Here is a 14806-nt window from a genome sequence, read left to right on the forward strand (position 1 = left end):
TCCTTCTGCCAGTAATTCCACTACATCAAAAACCAACAAATTAAGTATTCTAAGACTTAACCAAGGGTTGAAACAAAGATAGGAAACAATTCTGTTCTCACCTTCAATTCATATACTTTCATTCATAACTACCCAATAGACAATTTGCTGCTTTGAAGTTATAATAGTAAATAAAGAAAATAAAATAGAATAGAATAAGAAAAAAAAATCTTTAAGTTCAGTTCATCCACTATTTGAAATGCTGAAATAGTTTACAAGCTATATTCTTATTTTATTCATGTGAATGTGCTAAGAAAGGCAGTGGGATTCTAGGTTTCTAGGAACCTCTGAAATTCCATTATTCTCATGCCACTATTGCCAAAAGCTTTTCTTTCCAAAGCAGGATATTCTCATATAATTTAGTTAAGTATTTTTTAAAATTTAACAACTTTAAGATATATGGGCTTCAGCTCCCAGAATTCCCAATCTTAAAGTTGTCAAATTTGAACAACTCAAACTTAGATTTATTTACAATTAGATTCTAAATTCTCTAACAAGGAATTGACATGGTATTAAATCTTTCAAGTGAATATGCCATGGGGTTTTTTCTCTTATTTAAGAAAATGCAAAGAAATACAGAAATGAAGTGCTCAAATAGCCGTAAGTATATTTATATATCATAGCCCGTAGATACCTTTTTGATTATTTTAAAGACGTGGTAGGCTGCTCCACGAGCATTGGCCACATTCTCCAAATTGGGGGAAGTCTGTCCAAGGGCAAATGCACCAATAAGCACAGCAAAGAAAACCTGTCAAGTAAAAGAGGTAAAATAGTTAATACAAGTGGTCAATTCTGTGGATTCAATTAATAAACCCGCAGAGTAATAACAGACAGTGTGAGGGTACAGGGTGCCTAGAGTTATAGCTCAGCAACTCTGGCAGTGCATGGTCTCTATATCCACAATATTATTATAGTACTCATAGCTTGATTTTAAAATAGTATTACAATAATAACAATTCATAATATGATTGTTTCATATAATCAGTCAGCACCGATGTTCTATTTATCTGTTTTGATGAATGCTACATTAATTCAAAAGTAATTTTTCCACCAAGAATAATTTAAGATTAATAATATGATTTCCAGCACAGATAATCTTGCTGAGTATATGCTGCAAATAAATGATCATGTTTATATGCTCTACAATGAATTCCTTTAACTATTGGCACCTCCACCATCTTGAGATTATTATTATTAATATTTTGCTTGGAAAAGAAAAGCAACCGAATGCTACGGGTAACAATTTGTGGGCCAGCCAGTGCAGAATATAGAGAAATACAATTGTATTTCTTTTTGTGTGTACTGTATGTCTGTAAAAACCAGTTCATTCTCATGTGCATCACATGCATGACACAAGGCAAAAATGTGGGGCTTGGTTGCATAGTCTATTTTTATCTCTTCAGATGCTTCTGACAGCACTTTTAGTATCAAGTGTTGGGATTCTGGGTGTCTCAAATACTTAATCACATCTCTTATGTACATTTTCATTAACTGGTTTACTATGATCAACAGATTAGAAGTAAAATAATAGTCTCTTTAATTAGGAATCAAAGTAAATGGTGTAAATACTAGCAGCTTTGTAAAGCTGTGAATGGTTTAAATCTCTTAGATCATTCATTTGGCAACCTAACATTAATTAGCTTTAATTGGTACTTGAGTATAGGATTATCTATATATCTGTATGTTTATACATAGATTTAATCTGTTTTTCACTACTTTTAATGCCAACAGAATTAATTCAGATAACTTCATCCACTATGTTTTGAGGAAGGTGTTCTTTGTCTTAGAAAATATTTTGCATCCCTGCCTTATGCATTTTAGCTACAACCAGAGTCTCAAGACAGGTGTGTATCTGATTTTATTAGAATCATTCTATTAAAATCATCTGACAATGGTTTTCTTTTTCTTGAGCCGACAAGGCGTGAAAGAACTTTTTGATTTATTAGATGTTGGATTTATTAGATTTATCTAATAGATTTATTAGATAGATAGTTATTTTAAACATTAATGTTCAATAGAAAATGTACACTTACAATTAATACTGTTCCAATATCATAATTATCCCTTTCATCTACTGTGAGCTTGGTTCCATACCAGAAGGCGAGGGCATAACATCCATACATCAAAAACTGGGATACACCAGTTGAAATATTGGTGGTGATAGTCTTTTTTGTTCCAATAGACTGAGCCTCTTCTAGGTTTTTATCATACCTGATAACAGATCCAGCATGTTAGACTTAGAACAGTTTCATGATATGTTTTTCCTGTAAGCAAATATTTGTACCTTTTAATAATTCCTTTAAAAATATTCACTTTTTGAGGCTATTGAAATCTCACTGATGTTTCCTTGGATCTCTCTCTTTTTACAATATATTTCCCTGAGAAAAACAGGGACATTCTATCCAGGTTCCATTGAAGAAGTTGATGTTATACATTGGTTGAAATTTGGTACAAATTAAAGGAACAAGCCAGATCACATTATGAATCTTAATGTCGGGTGAGTACATTTAATCTCCAGAATTTTCTAGAAAATATTTATCTTGCATGGTAATTTAAACATTAGGAGATAGTTTTATGTATTAACTGTATAAACAAGAGGGGATACATAATGCAAGTTGCCATCCTGATTCTGAGAACTATTGGGTACATTAATCTAAGTAGGTGAAGTATATTTGTATACTACATTGGAGAATTGCTTTTATTCTTGATCTTTTTTGCTTCCGTTTGGCTTTTGGAAAGAGATAGGGGGGGGGGGATTTATATACAATTTCTCATGTCCAAAGAATAATTATTTATAGAAGGATCAAACAGGTTGGTGACTGGAAATTTAAGGTTTGGAAAAGGCTTAATGTGAGTGTACCTGTTTTTGATCCTTTGATCCTGTTCTAGCTCATAAAGATCTGGGGAAAATTGCAGAAGCACTACTATTTAACATAGGCAACTTTAAGATAAAAATGAATCTCAGATAAACTGATTGGTATCTTGGCATAAGTCACCGCCCCATGAATATTTAAATGTCATCTTACCTTGCTATAGCTTTCTTCTGTCCATTGAAAGCAATAACTGTCCTGATGGCTGTCAAAATTTCTTCTGCCACAGACCCCGCCTTGGCATAAGCCAGTAGCTCCTTTGTAGTCAATACTGATAGTATCTGGTTAAAAAAATACAATTAAACTCAATTTCTAGAATTCTATTCTATTCTATTCTATTCATGATTACAATAGTATAATAATTTTACATAGCTTTTCCTGTCTATTTCCCTCTAAATATGTTGGAAAATACTGCCATTCTTCTTTAGGCAGGATGAGCACTGGTCATTACTGTTGGAAAGACATTGGAAGAGCATCAGACTGGAGAAACTGATTTTATGTAATCTAACAGAAAAACTGAAGAGTGTTTATATGTTTTATTTCTCAATGTGAATATATACAAAATTTATAAGCCACCCATTTTATAAAGGCTCTCTTGCTGAAGCTGATTTTAGCTATTTTTGTTTTAATTTGTAACATTGTACAAATAAATTATAGTTGAACCAAAACACAATGCTTTAAGCAACTATGGGAGGAGGAGGATTTGCCAATGGAATATGTCTGCTTTTTGGGCTGCACCAGCTACCTCTATGTTTCTGTGTGCAATTTAGAATACTGTTATCATATTTAAAGCCCTTATTTGTTTGAATCTGGATATCTATGGGACCACTCAAGTCCTATCCTCTAAGACTGGGTTACCCAACCTTGGCAACTTTAAGACTTGTGGATTTCAGGTTATGCTAGCTGGAGAAATCTGGGAGTTGAAGTCCATCTATCTAAAAGTTGCCAAGGTTGGGAAATCCTTTTCTAAGATCTGCAAGAGAATGTTCCCTTCATGTCCTTACTTTAGGAAATATCCTTTAGGGAGTTCTGAAGGTCCAGCCTTCCTAACTTCGGGACAATTTAAAGAAGGCTATTTTAGAACCATGTTGAAAAAGAAAGATACTTTTGTGCATGATGATAGTTGCACCCACATTTTTCCCTTGCCATATATATTTCATTTATAAATCTTTTTTTAAACAAAAAGAAAAAGAAAAACAATTTTGTTTCCATGGTCTAAAATAAGAGCCAATCGCTCAAATCCTAAGGAAAATTATTCAAATTAAACAGCAATAGATCTTAGCCTTATATACTGCTTCAGAGTGCTTTACAGCTCTCTCTAAGTGGCTTCAAAGTCAGAATATTGCTTCCAACAATCTGGATCCTCATTTTACCCACCTTGGAAAGATGGAAGGCTTAGCCAACTTTGGTCTGATGGGAGATGAACAGCTGGCAGTTGGCAGAATTAGCCTACAACACCCCCCTCCCCAGTTAATTGAATATTGGATGGAGGAGGAATTGTGTTGGCAGAACCTAACTGACAGTAAAATAAATTGTTTTAAAAGATTGTAGTCTTTGCTTCACTAGAAATGTTTCAGCATAGGATGGTATTGTTCATTTGAAAATTTGCAGTAGTGAATTTCCTACATCAGGAAAGAATTGTTCAGCTCTGTTATGCTAATATGTGTATTCCCAGAAACTTACATATGACCATAAGCCCCCAGAAACAGCAACAAGAGGAGTAACAGACAATATCACCAGGGTCAGTTTCCATCCATATACAAATCCTATTATAACTCCCGTCAGAAATGTTGAAAAATCTTGGATTATTATACCAATCTTGTCTCCGATACCTTTGTGAATGGTGTTTATATCCCTGCAATGTAAACAGAGGATGAAAAGTTACTGTCAATTACCTTTATTCACATATTTTTAAAAATCAGCTCATGTGGGAGGGAGGGGAGCATGGGGGTGTCATGCATGCATGCATGCATGCATGCATATAGGGATGGGGTGAGGGTGTTTGCAAGTTCCATTATAAGCATCCCTCTGAAAATTCTGCTCTAAGGCTGGAAAACATTTAAAAACAAATAAGTAAATATAACTAGTGAATGTGGCTAATTGATGATATGGAAATACAAGTAAAGCAACCATGGAAATTGGTCCTCTTTTGGTCCATAGCAGTGAATGTCTTCCCCAAATTTCACATTTTAAAAAAATCCTCCTTACTCTGTCAGTCTCGTATTCAATGTTCCAATTGGTGTGGTATCAAACCAGGCCATTTCTTGGTGAAGAACAGCAAAAAAGAATTTATCCCGTATCCTTGATGTTTGTCTTGCAGAAGCAGTCACAAAGGTCCAGATTTCAACAAAACTACAGAGCAGTACAGCAAAGCCAATTCCAACGAAGTAGTATGCATGACTGTGGAACAAATGAAGAGTCAATACATTTGTCATTTATGTTTTCTACTTTTTCAGCCCCCAAATATAGCTCCCAATTTAAAAATGCAAAGTATATTATTGTGGACAAAAAAGGGGAAATAGAAACTGATTTGCATACTCATAGAAAGCTAATAGTCATGCAAACCATCAATAAAGTCAATCAGTGATAATGAATATAAAATCAAACATTTATTATATAACAAAAGGACACTATTAAATTGCTACACAGCAATAGCACTTAGATTTATATACCCCCTCACAGTGCTTTACAGTCTTCTCTAAGTGGTTTACAGAATCAGCATATTGTCCCCAACAATCTGTGTCCTCATTTTACCTGAGATGGAAGGCTTGAGCCCCTGAGCATTGAAATGCAAAACTTCCAGCAGCTGGCAGTCAGTAGAAATAGCCTGCAGTACTGCATTCTAACCACTGCACCACCAGGCATATTATATTTATAACAGAATAGTAAATTCAATGTAATTCAATATCAGATAGGTTAACCATAAAATTGAATATAAGTTACAATTTGTCAGTTACTAATAAGAAGAGGAACAAAGCTGTATTGGTACATACGAGGCCATTTGATTTTCTATATCTGAAGCAGCCTGAGGACATGCTGAATTATTCATTTCTGCACTTCCTATAAGGAAGATTATAACAACAGTAGTATTAGAAGATAATTTATAGATATTAAACAGCAATGCAGTCCAATTATTTTTTATAAGATTTTTTTTTCTTCAAAAGGCAATTGGATTGTTTTTTTCCTTGAGGAAGAAAAAGAAAACATTTAGCTTCTCATTCAGGAAGCTTCATCAGTTCTGATAAATGGGGAGATGAAAAGATAGGTATTGACAGTTGAGACTAGGTGGCGGGTAGTGGGTAGAAGGATAGGTTTTCATAGGATGGAGTGGGAGATGGAAGGATTGTATTTCTTTGCTGTTATCTGGTCATTAGCACTCTCTGAAACCTGTTGAGATCATTTGAGCGTTTATTTGTACCTTCAAGAATACCTGGGTGCAATTAGTTGTGGAATCTTATTAGAATTGCTGCAAGGGCTAGTTATTAAACTGGAGATAAGTGATGTCATATTTCTCCCCTTCTGAAGAAGGAGAGGTATTCAATTTCAACATAGATGGATTATTTTACCCCTCTTTTAAAGTGCTAACAACCATTTGCCTGCAAAGAAATACAATCCTTCCATTACCCTCCCATCCTGTCAGAACCTATCTTTCCATCCAGGTGTGGGTTCCTGCAGTCACTACTGCCAGTTTACTCGTGGCCGTGCACTCACAGAAGCAAAAAACAAGATGGCAGTGCCTACGATGCCACCCAGAGAACCGGTTCGGAGGTGTGGCAGGCCTGGGTCACTGCCAGTTCCAGTGACCCATGCCACCAAACCACTACCGGTTTGGCTGACCCGGTCCGAACAGGTAGGAACCCACCACTGCTTCCATCCCCCAGCCATCAGAACTGATGAAGCTTCTTGGATGAGGAGCAAAATGTTTTATTGTTCTTCCTCAAGGAAAAACCCACCAGTCCAGATGTCTTTTGAAGGGAAAAAAAGTACCTTTGAGACAATTATGACTTGGATAGAATAGAATAGGATAACAGAGTTGGGAGGGAGCTTGGAGGTCTTCTAGTCCAAACCCCTGCCTAGGCTGATTGAGAATCTCCACAGACATATAGTTAAAGTCCTATGTCCAAGAAAAATAGTATTTATTTCTTAAAGATAAATTGTTACTTTCTAGATCTGATCCCAAAATCAAGCAATACCAGATTGCAAATTGACTGTTATATACAATAACAAAAATCCCAGATTCTTGAGCATTATATAGATATATCCACACCAGGGTTCTTGCTTTGTTTTGGCAAAAACAGAAAAGGGATTGCCATTGCTTTCCTTTAGGATGCTTTTTCCAATCTGACTCATAGCCTTCAAATTTAATAATAATTTCTTATCCTGAACTTGGTCTAACTTTACCAGGATTTTCTGTGGTCAATTGGATATGGCCATCTATCAGAGTGGATATACTATCATTTTAATTCAGTTATAGTGGCAAAGAGTGCACCATTGGGGGACATGAAATAACAGGTTAGGGATAGATAATCATGGGTAAATATCTATCTATGCAGTCCCTAAGAGTCAAAAATGATTTTAGGGTACCTAATGACTAATTTCTTATATTAAATTCTGAATATGTGGGGCAATGTTTTTCTTGCTACATTTCAACAATTTTTCACTAGTGTTCAGTCTTCTTTTCCCAGCTTACTTCTCTGTCAATGGATTCACATCCTGCACTAAACATTTAATAAGCTACAATTAGCTGGTTTGGTGCTATAATTCAATATATTATCACTTAGTGTGATACACAGATCTTACCTGTAGACACATTTAAACTAGTAACCACAAAGCTGTTTGTCATCTGGCCAAAGATAATGATGATAATTGGTTGTCCAGTTCCTGTTGCAACAGCTGCGATGGATCCCACAATTATTAAAATAGTATCTAGAGCATCTGCAAAACTAAACTAAATGGATACAGAATTTAAATGAAATTGTGACAGAAGGTTCCATGTTGCTTTATAGACAAGATTGTCTCATTGATGGCAGTTATCTGTCTAAGTCCTACTTAAGTTGTATCCAACTTACATTTTGGAAGCCATATTACAAAAACTTAGGGTAAATGTTTATCTTTTACCTCTAAACTCAGCTGTATTCTGATCCTGGCCATTTTGTTTCCATATTTGCTAACCAGTAATTGAATAATTTGTAACAGATTTGTATGATAATAAGACAGAAGCATTTACACATTATTTTTACTGGAAGATTTAATGTATATGCTCAACATCAAGCATTTACCAACTGTCATTGCATTGTTAGGCAATTTGGTTCTGAAGGTGCCTAATTTTGATATTCCACATATCTTCTTCCCTACCCCATTTTATTTTAAAAGAACCTTTAGATTAAAAAGAGGGAAATAGGCAAGTTACAATGGAACTAGGTTAAAAATGTATATATTTAACTGATCTGCTCCACTATTTAAAAATAAATAAATAAATAAAAGAGAACTCATATCAATAGGATTACAAACTAACCAGTTCAAAAAATCCAACCATCTGCTTTTCTTTCTTCTTGGAGTTTTCATTGTTCTTCCTAAAAAGATTTGAACAGGAGAGTAAGTCAACTGAAACAATTCCTAGCAAATTAAATGTGCAAGTGCTTAAATTAAACTTACGTTTTCTTATTTTTTAAACCATCCTTTTGTGTAGAAGTTTCATCCAGCTGGAAAGCAGGATTGTCACAGCCATTGCTTGAAATTTCTAATGGGAAAGCAGATTACATTTAACATCCTACAAATATCTTATCTACCTACCCATACAAAAATAAAGCTGCAAAAATTACTGTAAAGGTGTAGAATTGGCATGCTTATGAAGCAACCTTGTAAATCAGGGGTAAAATCCAGCAGGTTCTGACAGGTTCTGGAGCGGACTTGTAGCGGAAAATTTGAGTAGTTCGGACAACCGGCATAAACCACCTCTGGCTGGCCCCAGAGTGGAGTGGGAATGGGGATTTTGCAATATCCTTCCTCCAGGAGCGGGTTGAGAATGGAGATTTTGCAGTATCCTTCTCCTGGAGTGCGGTGGGAGTAGAGATTTTACAGTATCCTTCCCCTGCCATGCCCATGGAACCGGTAATAAAACATTTTGAATTTCACTACAGTTGTAAATGCCATTAAGAAATTAAGCATGGATTAAAAGTGGATTGTTATACAGCAATAATTACTAGGGCAAAACTAACTGGCTTTCTTCTATTAAATATATCCATCATTATAAAATTTTCACATGAAACTTTAAAAAGATATTTATGCAGAGTAGGAAATTGTTCATATATAAGGCAAAAAAGATAGAATTCCTGACTATTTCATTTAACATCTACTGAATATGAATGCAAATTAGAACTAAATAAAATGCTTTAATCTCAAATTACTTCAACAATGTTTAAATGTTTCTATTTCCCAAAGTGTAAACTATAGGCTAAAGACCTCATAATGTAAAGCACAGCTATTAAAACAGAACTTTAATATGTTAATGGATATGAGCTAATATGATGTCTGGAATTAGCCTTTATCAAATGTTTCTTAGAGTAAATTTCAAAGGACTCCTATCCCACAGGTCTAAGTTATGGACATTATCTTACTATTGTAGTACTCTGTTCTAAAAGGGAAAACCCCATTTTTTTCAGGTATAGGAAAGATCATTGTAATTTGTGAAATTTCTAACTTCAAAAGACATAGTAGTTTGCTTGAATAATGATCAGTTATAATATAATGATATATTTACTATGCATAGCCTAGAAAAGGATATGTGAATATAAATAATTAGAAATATCAGATTTACCAGGTATAGAAACATCATTTACTGTGTAACTTCTAGAATGATCCTTCATTGATTTGTTCTCTGGCCCAATTTCAGTTGAAGAACCAATCAGTTTCAAAAACAAAATCTACATCAAAAGAAATTATATTTCAGAAATAATATCCTCATTTTAAAGTTCATATTAAACACTTTTATTATTTTTCTTAATGTTGAAATTTAATGAAAATATCCTCTCACAATCCAGATACTGAAAAGTGTTGAAATCAACAATTCAACTACTGCTTATCATATTTCCCTTCATAAAATAGGGATTAAAATGTATATCTTCTTCAGCATAATCTCAAGGTTTTCCAAAAATTCATTTTACCACGGTTTATGTCATCTTCATCTTGAGACAAGGAAACTCAAATTTCATACTCCATTCTGATTTGCATGTAGTTCTAAATACTCCATATTTTTGTCTCAGCAAAGCATCATCTGATTATTTTACTTAAACTTTGAAAATATATTTCCTGATCTGGGTAGCATGAATTGGCAACCTAAGACTTCCAAGCCTGCAAGAACATTTTCTTTTTGGTACTCCTTTTGCTTGTAATTTCTGGAAATTGATAGGCCAATTTCCTCCCAGTTTGAGAGCGGAAAGAGTTTAAAAGTAGTGTAAACTTCCAGAAATATAAATTTCAATTAAAATAATAACATAGAAAAACCTCAAACGTTTTCCCATTTGTCCTCAGTCCCTAAAATATTGACCATTTGTGATTTATATTGATCATCTTTTTTTTAAACATAAAGTTAGGGATACCATAAACAACAGTGACTTCAGAATATCAGGTTTGGAAAACATTTAAACATTTGTTTAATTAGTTTGTTAATAAACATATTTAGATAATTTGTGTGAAAAGAAGAAAGTCTCCTAAACATTCTTCAGGCAAGATATCTCTGTGAATATTTTTCCCAATAACCAAGATAACCAAATCCTTAACCAGTCATATGGTTTTTTTCAAGTAATAGCAGAACATTCTCCTACTATTTGTTCTTACCCACATTATGTTTCTATGGAGGGAAGACATGCCTTGTTGAAAACTAATGATTTGCTAAGGAATTTGCTTCCCCCAAAGCTCTATAATTTAATTGATTGCTCACTTAATTTAAAATATATATATATTCAAGAAATAGGCCAAGTTCTCAGAAGAAAACATCATCTTTGGAGATTCTACTAAACTCCTTATCAACTTTCCAGATTAGTCTTCTCTTTCTGTCCACTTCCTGTTCAATGTTTAATGCCAAAGTTCAACTGAAATCTAAATAGCAGATGACCAGGCACCCTATTAGTACATGGTCTCAACCAGTACTATTCCAGCTCAGGAGTTAGTTTGGACCTTGAGAAAGTTGGGAAGTATATTTTGCATAGCTGCAGCCCTGGTTTTTGCTGTTTCTTTTGAGGCAAATGAGAATGAAGCTTCTTTTAAGATACCAGCTTTTCAAACACCCTTTTCAAGCTATAAGATATAATACGTATGAATCAGAGGTGCAGGTTCTGACCAGATCTGGAAAACTGGTAGTGGAAATTTTGAGTAGTTTGGAGAACTGGTAAATACCACCTCTGATTGGCCCTGCCCCCATCTATTCTCTGCCTCCCGAGTCTCAGTTGATTGGGAAGGATTAGGGATTTTGCAGTAACCTTCCCCTGGAGTGGGGTGGGAATGGAGATTTTACAGTATCCTTCCTCTGTCATGCCCATCATACCATGCCCACCAAACCATGCCACACTCACCAAGTCACGCCCACAGAACTGGTAATATAAAAATTGAATTCTACCACTGATATGAATATACAGTATATCTTAGCTTGAAAGATATATATTCTTTTCCTTGGAAGTGGAAAATAGAATTCAAGCAGAACCTTCCTCCTCAAACATCAATATAAATATTATACCAGACAGATTACAATTGAGGCCAAATCCTTCTGTCTTCTTTAACAAATCTTAGTAATGACAGATAAGACTCTTCATCCTGAATTAAATCCTTGTTAGCCAAAGCCTGCTTTCCTATTAAGTCAACAGAAACTTCGAAACATGATGAATCACAGAAAGAATGAGAATTCATTTTGGGTGATAGGTGATACTAGCTTCATGACTTGTCTCCTCTCCTTGCCTTGTCATTTCTTCTCATCCAAACTTTTTTTTTCTATTACAGTACTTAAAATTACTGAATATAATTTCTCAGTTAACATAATGAAAATAGCAAATTGAAACAAAAGTATTAATGTTCCATACACATAATGGTTAATAAATATATAAAAAAAACCAGATAAATGTCGTATGAATTTATAAGGCTGTTTTCCAATTTCAAAACCTGCTTATTCCAGTATCTTCTTTCACACAAAAACAAATCAAGTGTCACAGGAAATCTTATGAGGAGATACTTATGAACACAGTATGTTTTCCCCCATTTATCTTATTGGCTGGACCTGCTAGAGGCTGAGATCGCACAACTTTTAAAGGTTATTCTTACTCTTCCTTCCAACTTTCTTTTTATGCATTTTTCTTCACTGACGTTACACTTAAAATACTGGCATTAGCTAAGTAGTACCATACTCATGGCTTCAATCCACAAACTGCAATCCACATCTGTTGGATAAAGTCTCTGATCACATCCAGCTCATTCTTGGAAAGATGAGAGTTATAGTTCAAAATTCTGAAGGTAGTATGTCAAGAAGATTTTGCTAAAGCATCTCAGATAAAATGTAACTTTTTGTGGGACAGTTCTTTTAATTGTAGCAAAAAATTGAGAATTGAGGTCTATGAAAGGCCAATACATTTATTGACACATGTGTTCAGAAATTCATGAAATATAAACTATCGTATTTTTCGGTATAAGAGACACCTTTTTCCCCTCAAAAAAGAGGCTGAAAATTTGGGTGCATCTTATAAACTTAATACAGCATTTTTTTGCGTCCTGAAACCTTACCCCCTTCATCAAATTTGCTGTGCTCCTTTAGGAGACAGGCTTTCAGAGTGCTCCTGGGTTCTGAGGAGGGCAGAAATGTGTGAAAAATGGGCCATTTTTTGCTCAATTTTGCCCTCCCCACATTCCTCAGGAGCACTCTATAAGTCTCCTAAAGGCTATGCATGCTTCTTTTTGACAAGAAATGGGCCCGTTTTTGCAAAAAAAAAAAAAAAAAGGAGGGGGCTGCTTTTTGCTCATTTGGTGGGGAGCATCCCCCAAGAGAACTATACAAGCCTCCTTTTTTCCTTTTTTGGAAAAAAAACACAGGCCGTGAAAAACAGGCCGTTTTTGAGAAGTCTGCAGAGTGCAAAAACTTTTTTTAAAAAATTTGCCTCTTCAAAACCTTGGTGCGTCTTATGCTCTGGTGCATCTCATACTCCAAAAAATACAGTACATATTTATATATCAACACAGAGTGATTTGGATCATGCATTAAATTGAGGCATATTTTTTTCTAAATTATGGTTTGCTAAATGATCAACTTGGGTTTTCATAACATGGTGAAAATACTATCTCTCTACCTATATCTATCCAGCCAGCCATCCAGCCAGCCAGCCAGCTAGCCATTATCTATCTATCTATCTATCTATCTATCTATCTATCTATCTATCTATCTATCTATCTATCTATCTATCTATCATCTATCTATCATCTTTCTGCCTGTCTCTGTCTGTCTCTCTAGCTGTCTATCTATCCATCCATCTCCATCCATCCATCCTTCCATCTATGTAGATAGCTATCTGGCTATCCTACTTCGCAACCTAGGTAGTTCTTTAATATTGGTCCATGGTACTCTTAATGTTATGCATATTGGCTTAACCCAGATTGGTTACCATTTCCAGTTAACATGGACTGAAATAGTGGAAACCATGTTTTTCAAGATTTAGATAAACCATGCATTTTCCAGACGTCAAAACTGCAAACATAATGGCTTGAATCCTACAATAAACTTCACCTAAACAAAGCAAGCCACTACAGAACTAAGTATGAATCAGATTGCAGTGTATGTGTATAGAGAGAACATGGAAAGAGTAAGACACAAAACAACTTTCTATAATCTTTACTTCCTTTCTTTGTGGTCCAAAATCCAAATCTGTTTCAATAGTTATTGTTTAAGCTAAGCATATCACTCCCATTTAATATATTTAAACAAGGACAAAATGTGTAGTACTTCTTAAAAATAGGATTGCTCACATAATACATTCCATATAGACCATAACCTCATTGTCCATCTATAACCAAATTGTACAAATGTCATTGTAGTCCATAGCAATTATTAAATTTGCAAATCAAATAATGCTGAGAAATTCATAATTTAAAGTACTTACTGTAGTTGAGTTGGAGAGCCAGTTTTTGTAGGAGTTAAAGCATCAGATTAGAATCTAGGAGAGCATAACTTCTAGTCCTGCCTTAGGCACAAAGTCAAGTGGGTGACCTGGGGTCATTCTCTCTCTCAGTCCCACAAAACATACAAGGCAAACCACTTCTGAAATCTTGCTAAGAAAACTGTAGATACTTGTCCAGGCAGTCAGACAAGAATCAAGGCTGACTTAAAGGCAGGCAGGCAGGCAGGCAGGCAGACATATGGAGCTTCTTGTTTCAAGTTCAGAAAAGGAGAAGGGGTGTACTTTAAAAAAATTAAACATAATGATGCATCTTCATAGAATGAGTAAGCACTCAGAGGACACACTCATTGTTAAGCTATTTAGATACATATTTATTTATCCGTATATTGTGCTGTTAAAATATGACTCTTCCAGATGCTGAGTATTAAACGCTGTAACTCCAACTAACATGGCATTGGCTGAGTTCGTTGGGGCAGCAACCTCCTACAATACTGGGGTGGCCATTCTCTTCCTTAATTGTGCATATCCCTCTCTGAATCCTGAATTTAATTGCCTTCTAAGCAGACACAAATACCCAACCCCTTGATTTCCTGATGGTGATTACAATACCAACAGTATACAGCAGGTATAGTTGTGGGAGAATTAATAAAACACAATTGGAGAGCGCGAGATTGAGGAAAGCAGCACTCAATACACACAGACCCGACGTGTAGGGAATGCGCTATCCACAAAACGGTTCCGAGTCTT

At 35.0% G+C, this 14806-nt stretch overlaps 1 protein-coding gene across 1 annotated transcript in view; it reads right to left on the reverse strand.

Annotated features, from left to right (window-relative positions):
• The window catches only part of ABCB5 (ATP binding cassette subfamily B member 5), a gene marked incomplete at both ends in the record, with an annotated part of 42017 nt that extends 31266 nt beyond the window's left edge, over positions 1-10751 (reverse strand). The window contains 11 exons of the mRNA XM_081970662.1: positions 674-787; positions 2073-2250; positions 3066-3190; positions 4593-4764; positions 5118-5309; positions 5903-5969; positions 7710-7857; positions 8425-8482; positions 8565-8649; positions 9727-9832; positions 10746-10751. Of these exons, the coding sequence (XP_081826788.1) occupies positions 674-787; positions 2073-2250; positions 3066-3190; positions 4593-4764; positions 5118-5309; positions 5903-5969; positions 7710-7857; positions 8425-8482; positions 8565-8649; positions 9727-9832; positions 10746-10751 (1251 nt within the window). The remainder of the gene's footprint in view (positions 1-673; positions 788-2072; positions 2251-3065; positions 3191-4592; positions 4765-5117; positions 5310-5902; positions 5970-7709; positions 7858-8424; positions 8483-8564; positions 8650-9726; positions 9833-10745) is intronic.
• Positions 10752-14806: the final 4055 nt, after the last annotated feature.

This window comes from Natrix helvetica (assembly GCF_964273705.1).
Source record: "Natrix helvetica genome assembly, chromosome: Z".
Lineage (NCBI taxonomy): Eukaryota > Metazoa > Chordata > Lepidosauria > Squamata > Natricidae > Natrix > Natrix helvetica.